The 15,540-nt window shown below is 41.5% G+C and overlaps 1 protein-coding gene across 1 annotated transcript in view; it reads right to left on the bottom strand.

The window, feature by feature from the left end:
- The window catches only part of LOC100533317 (capsulin), a gene marked incomplete in the record, with an annotated part of 101,194 nt that overhangs the window by 75,763 nt on the left and 9,891 nt on the right, over positions 1–15,540 (bottom strand). Inside the window, 4 exon segments of the mRNA NM_001204615.1 lie at positions 2,120–2,152; positions 5,263–5,352; positions 10,705–10,921; positions 13,002–13,010. Coding sequence (NP_001191544.1) covers positions 2,120–2,152; positions 5,263–5,352; positions 10,705–10,921; positions 13,002–13,010 — 349 coding nt within the window.

The raw sequence follows: 15,540 nt of genomic DNA on the forward strand, positions 1-15,540 counted from the left end.
GCGTTTGTGCGCGTGTAAGACTCCGAGACGTTTCCGGAGTTTGTAACCATGAGCACTTGAGTGCCAAGCATTGGGAAAAAGTGACGTTTTTCGAAAATTATTTAACTTTGCAGCAGTTTGTAGTTCTGCTCTGCCATGTCAGTACGTCACTAAGGAAAGGATACAGCGAATAGTATACCATTCAGACAATGTCCGATGATCTGGTGCTCAATTGCAAAGTCTGGACCTGCAGGCTTTTATTGTTTGGAGCCAGGAACGACTCTGTCCCAAGGCATTGGAATTATTGCAGAACATATTGGAAACACATGCACATTTACAGGCGTAAAACGTCCATGTAACATGGCGCTCCATGCAAGAATACCTTTAAACGGTCAAGGTCACGACCTCAGATAATAGCCGTGACGTCAACCTTGCTGAAAATCTCTAAGAATTCCTGAAAAACATGATCCCAAACAAACTGCCATCCAGCGAAAAGCCGTAAGGGGTGCAGTCAATGAAGCGTGGACGAGTGAACTTCCACCAGAATAATATTTCCAAACGCTCATGTCAAGCATGCTAGCACACCGTGTCCTATTCAAATGGTCATCCATACTAAGGGTGGACACACAAAGTACTGATTTCGATCAAAACTATTTCACAACAGCATACCATAAACATATTTGAAGCTTTAAAGCAAGTTTTTTCATAAATTTAAACTATATCTAAATCTATATGTTCATTTTATTTCTTAAAATGTTTATTAAAAAAATATCAGGTAGTCTTAAACTTTTTGCCACGACTGTATATAATATAGGTTACATTGTTTGCCTCTCATTCTATAGATCCCGAGTTTGAAACCTGACAGCCACAGAAATATTGTCTTCTCTCACATTTCACCCATTCTCCTCCTTTCCTGCTCTTTAATCGTGTTCTGTCGTCTGCTTTCGTCTCCATTTTCTGCCCACCCTCCCCCCAACCCCCTTTGCCCCCTCCTCTGGGCTGCTGATTCTTTCTGCAGTCTTTCTACTGCTACTCCTTGACTCCTTCTTACTGCTGTGTTTCAGCCACACCTATGATCTTATGGTAGATAAAAATCTAAAACTTAGCCCTCTCAGTTAAGGGCGAAAAAATCTCGGACGCCCCTTAGCAAGTTGCGCCCATTAAAGATCCGTGGGTGGTCCAAAATCGATAAGAGTAGGCTTCGGCCACCACACGAGCAAAATTCAAAATCAATTGCTAACAAACTGAAAATGCTTAATGTGTTCAGCGCGCTAATGCAGTTGCGAGCATCGTAAAATACTTACCAAAACGAACAATCAAACAAAAATAATATAATTATTACAGTGGCGTCCAAAATAATCTTGAAAATATGTTCACCTAGCCTTACAGTACCAACCCAGGCAGCGCATCAATTTAAAGCTAAAACAATTCTGCGTCATTTTACACATTGATTTTCCATTGTCCGAGATATGGTCACTCAAAAATAACCTTTAAAAATCATGTTTGGCAAAATTGCGTGAAATGAAAGAATCCTAAGAGTGTGTGTGTGTGTGTGTGTGTGTGTGTGTGTGTGTGTGTGTGTGTGTGTGTGTGTGTGTGTGTGTGTGTGTATGTGTGTGTGTGTGTGTGACATATAAACAGCGTAAACAGATGGATGGTGGGGGATGATCAGGATGATGTAGCTTTTATTAGAACGTCGAGCAAAGAAAAATGAATTGAGAACCATGATGGAACGAAGTCGGTCGCAGATCAGGCACTTGATCTTGATGATGTTGTAAGCAATCGGGTTAGGAGAAAATGATTTTTTAAAATTGTCAACAGCAACTCGAATGTATCAGTGCCAAGGGTTACAAAACGAACAAAACCAACAGTAACAACAACAACAGCAACAACAAAAACAACAAGAACAACAGCAATAGCTATAACAACAATAACAAGGACAAGGACAACATGAACAACAACAGGAACAACATGAACAACATCATTATCGACAGCAACACCACCACCACCACCACCACCAACAACAACAACAACAATAAACAACAACAACAACAACAACAACCACAACAACAATAATAACAACAAATGCTACAACAACAATAACAACAACTACAAAAAGAACTACAATATAGATACATACCTGGGGCCACTGTTGTTGCAGCCGCTGTGTCATCTGCGAATGTATAATAAATACCCTGTTATTTTAGAAGATTTGGGGAAACTATTCTGGAAGTGTGCATGGGTTTTCTTTTCTTTTAATCTTGTTTGATGAGGTGGGTTGATTTTGGCCTTTGGAATAAAGATAGTAACGGTAAAATTTCCAGAATTATCATAAAAATGCTGCCAATTTCAAATTTCATTTGATGGGAGCGGACATCATCCCAGTTGATAAAACTGGTCTTACTGTTAATCCATTAGATCCAAATGAGTTAAACATTTTTAAAAAGGGGTTCTTGAATTCACCTCCACCCCGCCAGGTCAAAAATTGCCTAGGTCACCAGTCGGGGAAGCTGATCATGAACTGTGTGTCGCCACAATACGTTCACTTGTTAATTTGGACAAAGACATTTACTCTCATGACACAATGTCATTACTTGAATTTGTTTGGTAATTTTGTAATGAATATGATATCGACCATTGACAACGTTCTAGACTAACTACGACACTATAACCATCGTTGCGATATCAAATGACATGAGATCTCTAACAGAGATTTCAAAGACTCAAGTTGCTTTTAGGAGCTTAAATAATTGTTGCATTAAAATATTTTATCTCAGCCCTCACTGATTCTTAACCCATTTTAATAAATGATATCAAACATTAAAAATATGATAGTTATAGATTTACCCTGTTTGAAGTCTTATTCCTAACTCCCCATGGTGAGCAGAGCTAACTACGGCAATGTTCTTCAAAAGAACACACATGCACGCAATGCTCAGAGGTGTGAATGATCATTTACCAGTTTCGATGCCAGACTTCTGCCATTTTTTAATTATTCGATTACAAAAGGGTTGGCGAGTTAAGGATCAAACGTTCCGCAGGTAGTGTTGTGACGTCATTGGGGGGGGGGGGCATGGCAATGTACCTTTTTTAAAAACTGTGTGCTTTAAAATAAGAACATGTTGCTAAAATATATAGTGCAGTTTGATAGGAAAAAGAAACGAAAGCATAATAAAGCAGACAAAGAATAAACTCCGTTCTGAGAAAACAATCGTTGGGGATTAAATGATGTTTCCGTCACACTCAAGCGTCACGTTTGGACTTGATTTTTCTATTTAAAAAAAACAGGGGTGAAAAGAATGACCAAAATACGCAACTCTAAGTAAACGGCGCAAAGCCATTAGCAAACCATTGTTGAATGCCGGTGCTCATGAAGCACCACCAACAATTAGTAAATTGTATTGAGCATAGGGTTGTCCTGTTGGAGTTTGGTTGAAACAATCGAAGAATTACATAATATTACAAACAAAGCCCAAATGTTGGACGTGTGGTTGCTAAGGTGTGTATTAAAGTTAGATACAAAAATCTATTTTTAAAAACCCATCCATATTATCTATCGTATTATGCATATCACAACATTATGACTTTTAAAAAATTTGTTAAGTTTCAGTGGCGCCTTGTGGACGTGCTGACCACCTCTAACAGAGTGGTTATTGAACAAACAACAAAATGTCAACGTTTCGGCATTTCGGTTTGTAGTTAATTCAGGGTTTCCTGTATTGCACTGTGCGCATTTTTGTGTGCTTCTTTCAGCACGACAAGGTAACATGAGCGAGTAACTTGACGCCCATCTGAGAAAGAACAAGCGAAACGGAATAAGCAACAATGACAACTTCACAGACAACACCAGCTCTAAACATATTGATATTAGAATCTTACTCGGCTTTACACCAGATTAACTAATGGAGTGAGCTTGAGAAATACTCTACTTAGTTTTTTCTGTAGATATTTTACACACACATCAACGCAATTTAGATCATTGAGAAGGCGAGCTGCTTTCGACCCTGCCTTTCAGGGCCAACCCGGGCTTACAACGTCCCAGAAGACAGGCAGAGGAACTCGATTCAAATTTACTCATGTAGAAATCTGACTCGTGTCTTCAACAATGCGCCTAACAGCAACACAACACACGTTGGTTATACTAACGCTAGAAAATAACACATTTGGATGGTCTGTATGTAACATCTAGTCTTTTGAGTCTTTACGCTTTCCCTTTCACTTTGACTTTAAAAGAAAGTCATAATAATATCATGAAAAAAACACGTTTTTCTGTTGATGTTGAATGCCCAGGCAACATTAGAAAAAGTCAGTGCATGCCGATGGCTTGGTTTCTCCAATGTTGAGTTAAATGTCCGATCTTTTTAGAGTGAAAATGAAAGAATTATGTTGTTGCCGCTTTTGATGTTTATGAGGCTGACACTTTATCTAAAAAAAAGAAAGAAAAAAAAGAAAAAAACCCACCTTTTTAACGTGGGTGCTGTGAATACTAATTGAAACACCAAAATATTGTTTTTGATATCATGACTTCCTTTTTAGAGTACTTAGCATTACTCAAGTAAAAGGACTATCGTGAAGACCGGAAAGACTTGTTTTTATTTTTAACATACTCAAAGAGTGGAACCATTTTTATCACAAGAGTATTATTGAGAGCTGCAATACTCTCAATACAATGGAGCATGTTTAATATGTGTCACATCAATTTAGCCTACTACACGGCAAACACTTAATGCGCGCAAACAGAGCGCCACACTTTATACTTGTGCAATGTAGTTAATAAAGGTCTTATTTCTAGCAGCTCAACAAAAATAGCGTATGCCTGTCCACCGGAAGTCAGGTATTCCTCCAAGATAGCGTCGTGTTTTTTCTCTTGTTTTCTACACCCCCTTATCCCAGAGTAGGTAGGAACGAGCACCTAATCGTCTGGGACAAGGACGAATTGTGAAAGTGCGCCGCTCTGATGCTTTTCCCTTGGCCGTTCTGAAATTGAAGTATGGCATATAAAGGGCTTGCGCTGCAGTGTAATATGGATACCAGTTTCATCAAGAAGGGTAACAAGAGTACGCTGAAGAAAAAGTTTTCTACCTACAGCGTAAGAACGGAAGCATATTGCCCAAATGCAACAAACCATTTAAGGAAACTTTCTGCAACGTACAAAAGGTATTATTACGCTGCACTTACCATCCGAAACTTTGCTGGCTGAAGGGGCTCTGGTGAAACCGTGACTGTCCAAGCAAGCCGACAGCAATAAATCATATTACGAGACAAACAAAGGAGAACACTTACCATCATCACCACCATCATCCTTATCTTTTCGTCTGATTTTCTTTCCCCTGTGTCTCGGTGATCTCTTCCTGCGAGAAGGCGTTCCTGTATCTGAAGTTAAATAAATATGAGAATAATATAAAGCGTACTACAACCGAATATCAGTTTACAAGACAAGAAGAAGACAAAAGAAAACCTGGATCGAGGTTGTGAAGGATACCCTGAAAATATATAACATCCCACCCAGCTTGTCCATCCACCTTTCTAGAGACCGAAAACTCTTTCTCCCCTCGATGCCCTAGGGGTACAAGAGGAAGAATAAACCTAAGTAAAGTAAGATACCATATACATATATCTCACACTAAAAGTGTGGATAGAAATAACATTTGTACTCGCAAACTTATTTTCCTTAGACGATCCATTTTTTTTCTAGACGATATACACACCAAGGAAGAAATCATGTCTTTAAAAAAGTTTCCTCGATGTGTTCATTTTTGTTCAAAAACATCCATCACAAATTGAGCGCCCCCACCCCCATTTTCAAATTCACAAAATTGTTTAAATGCTACAAATTGCCCACATAAAGATCGTTCGACTAAAGGGAGTATCATACGTTCAGTTAAAAATGACGGTTGTCCTGTCCTGTTTGAAATAAGAAAATATAACATCATGCAATCTTGATAAAACTGCTTTTTGTGATAAATAAAATTCATCAAGGCATTTGTTGTTAATTTTGATACGCTGATTTCCAGTAAGATATTTTTACCTCAGGACGCAAGTTTCAATAAACGAATTTTCCATTGGTGGTGGGCCTCAGGTGTTGCAGTGCGTCCGGACAAAAAAAATCAGAGGCTGAGAAGGATGAGAGCCACCTTTGACGTCAACGTTACTTGGGGAACAGCAACTAGAAACTAATAGTTTGCTACATTATTTCTTTGCTGACAGTTTAACTTTTTGTAATCATTTACAGCATTCGAACACAGCTAGACAAGATAATAATATGCTATATTTCGTCCCGATTTTCAGTAACTAGAGCTCTTTCAAATCACGCTAAAGTTGAGGAGGCTTTATTTAGTGGGGAAAACAAAACATTTTTTAGTGACGTCGAAAGGGTTGTAAAGGGGGTGTTGCTCACGCTGACCAACCATTGAGGTCAATCGGATTGTAAAGGATGCACAAAGACCGAAAAGACAGTCTAACAGGCTTATATACAAAGGCAACTGTGTAGGTTCTCCTGACCTGGAGGTTAAGATGTTTGCCTCTCACTCAAAGGTCCCGGGTTCGAATCCGGGTAGCGGCCGAAAAATTCTCTTCTCTAAAATTGTTTCCTTCCACCTCCGTTCCTGCTCTCTAACAATGTTCTGTCGTCTGCTTTTGTCTTCAATTTCTGACCCCACCCTTTCACCTGCTTTGCCCCTTCCACTGGGCTCTTGACTCTTTCTGCAGCTTTCCTACTGGCTCTTTCTTACTGCTGTCTTTCAGACACAACCCTAATCTTCTCACAGGAAAGTTCTACACATAGCCTCCTCAGACAAGGTAAAAAAATCGAGGAGGTGCTCGTTAAAATCCCCCGGAGATCTATAATCGATAAGAGTAGACTTCTGCCGCTACCCGGGCAAAATTCAAAATGTCCTACGAACTGTAAATGTTTGGTGTGTCCCGCGCGCACATATGACCTTATCCAGTTGCAAGCGCCGTAAAACACTTACAAAAAAAGGCAACGGTAAATTATAAGGTATAGATTTGTTAGTGGCAACACCCCGTTTGAGACCAGGACAATGGACTTATCTATGCGCCTTTATACATGTACATGATTTGTGACCTTCGCTTTTTATGTTAGCACATGTGCCGGTGACTTTTGGTTGAACGGTGCATCCTTCATGATAAACCATTCACTGATAAAATATCTCTGTTGCTGTCTATCCCCAACAGGGAGTGAAAATTCTGTTTGATGTGATCTCATACATCTATGTGTGATCCCAGTATCTTGACACTGAGCTTAATTTCACGTAATAAAGAACTAAACCAAACTTTCAATAAGTATACTTCACGATACATTGCTGCATTGAAGAACACACTTTAGATTCAAATTTAAAAACTACCTTAACGAACTGATATTATACAATAAAGGTGCTTGTTTCATTGTTTATCTGATCTCCACTCACAGAACACAAGAGTACACGGCACACAGTGAACGCACTCAAAACCTCATTCAATCTAAGCTCCCTGACAGCATCACTTAACTTAAGGAAACACAGAGCCGAGGGGAAAAAAGAGGAGGGGGAGGAGGACGTGCTAAGTCTACGCTTTGCTCTGGAGCCACGATGTGCAAACTAGAATAAGTCAAGCTATGTCAAGGCGCGTCCCACAGTGCTGCTCAGCCCCAGAACCTAATAGAACCATCAGTTTCTTTGTCTCTGTCTTAAGCTGTGCAAGGCCAGTAACCAGTTATAAGCTTATTCAGTCTGTGGGAACTTATGTATCTGAAGCACCTTGGCATAAGGGACAAACGAATTGAATTTAATTCTTCCTGATTGCTTGATTGGACAGAGCTACAATCAAAGTAAATAGTCATAGACACACCGACCATTCAAATCGTTTTTTGACTTATTGTGCTTCATGAGTTTCTTTTGGATGCTCGTTAAGTTTCACTCTTTGTCGGAATACATTATTATGTATTGTGAAATGTTTTATTCGAATTTTAGTCTGAGAAGTAACTTTTTGGTGCAGAAAACCAGGTGAGACTTAAGTTGCAGGCCCCACCCTGCAAGACGCCGCTGACATTTTGTGCAAAAATATGCACTCGTAGAATGCCCCCCCCCCTCCCCCAAATCCCTTTACCGTGTTTTTTTATACTGCGAGCTTAGATTTACAAAGTCCTATGTGGCATTTTTGGTCGTTTTGAGTAACTAAAATCATGAGGTCTGAAACTAAGGGAATTTATATGCTCAATTAAAATCGTAACATTTTTCGGAGTTGCCTATCAAGATAGCAATAGATTAGTGAACTGATTTTCTACTTTAAAATATTCAGCTTCTGACGTTTATGACATTTTTCCAGGTGAAAAGTTAAAAGCACCTTACTGTGGACTGTGTCTGTGTATTGAAAAGTTTGGTATAAATCAGCCACTCAGATACAGGGGCAAATGCTGACTTGTTTGACAGGATAATCAGAGTGAGACGATGAGCCGAAGAGAGACAACCCCACTTGCAAGAAGCGGTCCCCCAATATGCGCAAAATTTACGAAAGACTATTTGTGTCACGATGCGGTGGAATCAGGCGCTCGTTAATTTTTGGGCATATGGAGCTATAGATATTATCTTGAAGTTTGTTTATTTGTCTTGCTTTTTATGAAAAATAACATTCGTCTATCTAGAACAGAGGTCAAGATAATATTTGCTGTTGAAGGGGGTAGGTGTCACCTTATGCCAGATGTAAAATTAGCGAGAAAATGGCTGCCAAAGTGTAATGACTTCCACAGCTTGAGTGTTCTTGATAACTTAAAATGGACATTCTGTGTGCCTTTGATGAATATTTTTTACTACAATCCCCACAGAAATGTGTTTTTAATTGGAGGTAAAGGGGCTAAGCCGAAAAGAGAAAGAAAAAAAAAGCCCACTGGCCAGAAAAATGCGGTTTTCTTTGATTTCATTGTTTTGATTAGCGCTTGATTTCGTCACGATGCACCACATTTCTTATTGGAAACAGTGTTACTGAACTATAAATAAAAACAAATTCCGAACTCATATTATGAATACTTGCAAAAATAAATGAGAAAATATCTCATTTATTAATTTTTATCCACTTTCTGCAGTATGCGATCACTATTTTTTTATTCTGTGTTAGGTATAATGGTCTACAATTATACCTACCGCAGAATAAAAAATTTGCTATTTAGAATGTTTGGTTTTTTAAATTTAAAATGCTGCCAGCGTCACCCTGAGACTGAAAAGACTGCGGGGCAAATATTGAGTATAGTATGTGACACAAGCCTGAAAACACAGATATTAAGACGATCTTAATTTGTAAGCTACAAAGGCGAACATTAAAAAGAATATCGCTGCTATGAGACCAGCCAACTATAAAAGCTTTTGTTTATAAAAATAATATACTTACTCTACATTTACTTTTCTAATCCAGCAGCCATCTGGGTTCTAGCCCTTCGCCTGTCGATATGGAAAAGAATTTACAGGGTTTTATCAGCTGTGTTTTGTCGCATTATAAAATATTTCCGATATCTGGGGAGGCAGGCAGGTATATGTTACGCAGGTCGCTAAGTGCAGGGCTGGTAAAGAGATGGTGTGATACTGTTTCATCCCGGCAGTCACACAACTGGCAGTCAGGTAGGGTATCCTTGCGGGTCCTTTTTAGGTAGGAATTCAGTGTGATGTGTTTGTGTTCACAGGCGAAAGATATTGACTTGTTCTCCTCTACTGTGAGAATTTAATGCGTCTTTTGAGTTGGGAGCAGTCATGTGTGCAAATACAGCTCTTCCATTTTTTCCCAATGCCCATCCATTCAGCCACTGTTCCCTGGTATTGCATTTGATGATGTTCTTGACTGTCTGTTGTGATACTGGAGTTTGAGGTTGTGTTTGGGATGCTCCCTTCTAGGCAAAGATGTCTGCTCTGTCGTTTCCTGGGATGTTGCTGTGGCCAGGTATCCACTGTAAAGCCAGGTTGACGGCATAGGTCTGCATGAGGGTGTTAATTGTTTGAGCCACAGAGAGGCAAGCTGTGCTTTCAAAATTCAAGTTTTCCAAAGCTTGGAGTACTGATTTTCCGTCAGTGAAGATTACAGTATCTTTGATTTTGTCTGGGTTTATAATGAAAATGTTGGTCAAGTGAAGGATTGCTGCTTCAGTGGCAATGGCCTCAGCCGCCTCGTAATTTGTACAGGAAGTACAATAGGCCTCAAATAGTTCTTCCCATGTCTTGTCTGGATGTTCTATTCTTACTCCAAAACCTGCACTAACAGTTCCCTTGAAGTCAATTGTTTGTTGTTTTTTTAGAGCTGTGGTCTTCAGTTCTACTGGGTCACCTTCCTTTTTCACTGTCTCCTTTATGAGGGAAGTCTTGATGTTGGTGTTCCTGATGTTGGTGTTTGGGGGGAGTTCTGGTCTTAAGGATTTCAGCATTTCTCTGTTACATGGAAGATGATTTTTTCTACTAATACGGTGGCTCTGTCGAGTATTGATCTTCCATGGATTCGCTTCTTTGGAAGATCAATACTTAACATAGTCACCGAATTAGTATACAAATTATATCAAATTTGAATCCAGCGTATCAAAATCGGGCAAATGATTTGTGGGTGACTCTTTCTTTTGCTAGATTCCGAATACCACAAAAAGATGTAATTTTACCAAGATTGCATTATGTATCTCAAAGAGGACGAACAACTGAATGTTTTATCCGAACATATAACTCTCTAGTGAGAGGAAATGAAAGGACTCAAGGCACTCACCTGATGACTCCAGTGTAGGAGTAGCACAGCAAACGGATTGGGAGCTGTTGTCATTGAGCTCTTGCCGAGTGCTGTTCGCAGGACAGCTTTCGTTGCTGCTCACCTTCAAAGCACTCACAGTTAAACTGTTGCTATCAGTTTGCTCGCAGAGAATGAGCGTGTTGTTTGCGCATTTGTTCTCATACTCGCTAATGTTAGCTTTTTGGACTGTTGAACTTTCTGATTAGAAAAAAGAAAACGAGATAAAATCCATTGAGGGGTGCAGCTAAAGACGTCACAAAAAAGGAATACATTTTCCAATGCATCTATCGTAAGAAAGATAATAATAGACATCACTTCATAACGTGTAAAGATGTCAATATATCGACATGTGTTGTCGTTTTGTTCAAGAAAAAACAAACAAACAAACAAACAACAATCCCTACGGTCGTAAGCCAGTGGGTATGTCTAATCTTTGCCCAGCAACTACTTGTCCCTTATGAAGCCATTTCTTGTTACTTTTGTCAAGCTAAATCATCTCAATATTCACAGTCTAAAATACACACTTTGCAGCACACACGCATTATTGTTAGTCAGTCAGTCAGTCAGTCAGTCAGTCAGTCAGTCAGTCTGTCTGTCTGTCTGTCTGTCTGTTTGTGTGCCTGTGTGTCTGTGTGTCTGTCTACGTGTCTGTGTGTCTGTCTGTGTGTGTGTGTCTGTCTGTCTCTTCCCCCCTCTCTCTCTCTCTCTCTCTCTCTCTGTCTCTCTGTCTTTCTTCTTCTCTTTTCCCTTCTCCCCCCCCTCTCTCTCTCTCTCTCTCTCTCTGTATATATATATATATATATATATATATATATATATATATATATATATATACATATATATGTTGTTGTTGTTTTCAAATCCCTTTAGCTGCGAGCATTTCGCTCTTGGCAGCGCAATGCCTCCCTCAAGTAACCACATGTCCTTGTCATCTGGTCAACGCCAGAGTAGAGCAGGCTTTGTAAGTCTGTAAGTGTGTGTAGGAGCTTGCGTCGAAGAACTGCCAGGTTTGGACAGTGAAGGAGAAGCTGTTCAACGGTCTCCTCGTGGTAGTCACAGTGTCTGCAATGGGGTTCCTACGTGGGGTTGATTCTGTTTATGTGCTTGTTGGTCTGTAAATGTCCTGTGCGGGCTCTGAAGATCAATGTCTGATCGGCTCTACATAAAAGATTTGAAGGGTCTTTGGGGTTGGGTTTGTCCATGTACCCGAAGAGAGATCTTCTGTTTCTGCGTTGGCCCATCTGTTAGCCACTCGTCTCTGCTTTTGGCTTGCATGATCCCTCTGCAGGCCTGTAAAGAGGCGGTTGTGTCTGTCTGGGGCAGGCTCGCTCCAGTCTTCGATAGATGGTCGCAGTCTCATTCCCTGGTACTCCAGAATGGCCAGGCACCCACTGCAGTGTGACCCGGAAGCCATAGGAAGTGCCCATCTGCTTTACAAGGCTGAGGATGTTCCCGTCACCTCTGTAGTCTCCTCCTCCTTCGACGGCTTGGAGTACTGACATTGAGTCAGAGAAGACAATAACATCCCTTGGTGTTATTGCGCCTTCAAAAAAGTCTTGGGCGATCTTATCCAAGGTCTTTACTATGGCGATTCTCTCTGCGTCATAGTTAGAGCTGTATGTTCCACATGGGCCAAATAGTTGGGTCTGCATCTTCTCTCCAAGGTTGTTTCGATATTTGATGGTAGATCCATATCCAGCATTTTGTGTAGCGTTTGTTGCTGACCCATCTGTGTATGCATGGATTGGAGTTTCAGCATACGAGTCCACTGTCTCCAGGGCGCTAGTTCTGAGTATTTCTTCTGGTGTGGTCTTGTCACAAGAAGGATCTAGAAGTCTCGTCCTTATTGTGATTTCTGGTGTCTGCCAATATGGAGGTTCGCTGCGGATGTTGGTGATTGGTTCTCTGTTCTTGGGTGGGTCAAACTCCTCGAGTAGTTTTGTTGCTTCTCGCATAAAGGAGGTCTTCAGGGTGCGTGTTCACTCATCAGCCATTTTCCTGTTTTCGTTCATGTCTTCTAACCGCACAAATCTTTAATAGGTTTCGAGTGTAGTACTCTGTCTTCTGGGGTCTAGTGGTTCTATGTTGGTGTGGATTTCACAGGCGCTTGTAGGCGTGGTCTTCATCGCGCCAGAAACAAATCTGAGTGCTTGGTTCTGTACTCTGTCAAGCTGTGCCAGGGAGCTTTGGCTGGCTATGGATTGTAGTGGTAGGGAGTAGTCAATCACAGATCTGACATACCCTATATAAAGTTGTCGGAGGGTTGCTTTGTCAGCTCCCCAGTTGAGTGATGAAAGGTGTTTCAGGAGGTTTAGTCTGGAGGTGGCTTTCTTGGTCAGCTCGCCTAAGTGCTCTTTGAAATACAGCTTTCTTTCCAGTTGTACACCAAGGTACTTGGGATAGTCCTCATGTCTGATGGTGGTTCCATTGATCTTAAGGTTTACCTGACTTGCTGTAACTTTGTTTTTGAGGCTGAAGAGTCCAAAAAACAGTCTTGTCTGTGTTGATCTCCATCTTCGATAGCTGGCAGTAGGACGAGATAGTAGTCAGGTCTGCGTTGATGGATTGGTTCAGTGCTCTTATGTCACTTCCTTTGCTCCATATGAGTAAGTCGTCAGCGTAGAGTGCTTTCTGGCAGGAGATGACATTTGGTACGTCGTTCATGAACAACAGGAAGAGGGTACAGCTGAGTGCTGACCTCTGTGGGAGGCCTTCCTCAAGTGTCCTCTGTGAAGAAATCTTGCTGTCACATGACGTCTGGGTAGTTCTGCAAGACAGAAAGTTCTTGATCCAGCTGTACATCCTTCCTGCTATCCCAAGCTTTTTGCATTTTGTAGAACAGTCCCTGTTTCCACACACGGTCATACGCCTGCCTCAGGTCGATGAAGACGGCCACAACATTGTCTTTATCTTGAAAGGCATCGCTGGTCTTCTGGGCAAATCTGATGAGGTGGTCCATAGTTCTTTTGCCTTTTCTGAATCCTGCCTGAGATGTGCTGATTGCTGGTTTGTCCTTCTTTAATACCGGTGTGATGTTTGCTTTCTTCCATTCTGTTGGGAGCTGTCCCTCATTCCAGGTCCTATTGTAGAAGCCCAGGAGTATGGAGAGGGAAGAGTCTGTCAGGTTGAGGATCATCTCATTGGTGACATGGTCTGGTCCCGGGGCCTTTCTCTTTTTACACTTTTTGAGGGCTGCCTTCAATTCCGTCAGAGTAAACTCCTTCTCAAACACCTCCAGGTTTGCCTTGGGGGTCTGTTCTACCCTTTTGATTAGCTGCTTTATTGCGTGGCTCATTTTGTTCTGGTTTCCTTTCTTGTTGATGCTAGCAAAGTATTTATTCATAACCTCAGCTTTGTACGTTTCTCCTTTCTCAGTTGTTTCATTGGGGCGGGGTTTTTCCTTCTTTTTGTACCTGAGAGATTGGTAAGCAGGTTCCAGGCTTTCCTCCCGTCCTTACGCAGGTCTAGTCCTCCACAGTGTTCTCTCCATGTTTGTCTTTTCGCACTTTTGGTCTTCAGCTTTACCTTGGCAGTCAGGTAGTTGTAGTGCTTTCTGTTTTTGGCTGTTGAGTTCTTCTCAGCACGCCGTCTGGCTTTCTTTCTGGCCTTGGTCAGTTGTTCAAATTCTTTGTCCCAATAAGGGCGAAACTTCTAAGGGTTCCCTCTTGGAATCGCTTCCTTAGCAGATGTCTTTAGTGCTGGGGTGATGTCCTTGTAGCACTCATCAATTGGGTTGGTCGTGCATACATCCAGGAGTCTACTTTTGGATTTCTGTTGGTAGAGCTCCCAATTTGCTTTCTTGTAGTTCCAACTGCGTCTTATGGGGTTGGTCGAATCTCGTTTCCTGTTGCTGGATATTTGCAGTAGGATTGGGCGGTGGTCACTTCCTATGTCATCTAGGACAGTCATGGAGAAGTACAGGTGAAGGTCAGCGGAGACCAAGGTCAAGTCTGGTCTGCTGAGAGTTCCGCTGGCTCTATGAAGTAGGGTGGGAGGTGTCTTGTCATTCTGAAATGAAATGAGGTTGCTTGCTCTCAGTAGTTCTTCTAGAACTGTTCCTGTCGAGTCTGTATCACTGTAACCCCACAGTGGAGAGTGTCCATTGAAATCTCCCTCAAGAATGGTATGTTTATGGTCTGCATTCGGGAAGTTGAGCTGGAGAGTAGATCTCGGTGGGCAGTATACATTGTAGAAGATGTAGGTTGTTCCATCCGACTGCTGCACATTCATTTCCTGCATGTCAGTTTCGTCATCGGTTTCTGGGTGAGAAACCTCAGCGGTGATGTCATTCCGAATGAGGGTTGCGATACCTTGACATTTGGTGCACTTGCAGTGGTACATTGTGTAGCCTGTCAAATGGAGCTCTATCCGCTTGGGTAGTTGGGTTTCCTATAGCAGGGCTACATGAATTCTTAAGTCTGATGGTGTCTTTGCAAGCTCCATTTTCTTGTTCTGTATAGATGAGATGTTCAGTTGGAGTATATTCAATGAAAGTGTGTCTGTAGGTTGGGGGGTCTGTAGTGTCTGTGTGTTGCTCGTGGCCCCTGTAGTGTGGGTCCCAGTAGCTGACTTGTCACTCCCGCCCCCGGGTGAAGGCAGACAGCGCGGACCTTGATAACCGAGGTGACGTCCGAGCTCGTATAGTTTCATTTGTCGTAGATGCATTATATTGGTTAGGGGGTTGTGAAGGCTTGTATGCATCCCTGTAGGATCTCAGGTAGGTGGTAGTCTTGTCCTGACACAGGCTTGTCCCCAAACATCTTGCCACAAGAGAACAAAGGTGCAATGTTCACTATCCTGTTTTCCATCAACCTT

Source organism: Aplysia californica, unplaced genomic scaffold, assembly GCF_000002075.1.
Source record: "Aplysia californica isolate F4 #8 unplaced genomic scaffold, AplCal3.0 scaffold00292, whole genome shotgun sequence".
NCBI classification, from domain to species: domain Eukaryota; kingdom Metazoa; phylum Mollusca; class Gastropoda; order Aplysiida; family Aplysiidae; genus Aplysia; species Aplysia californica.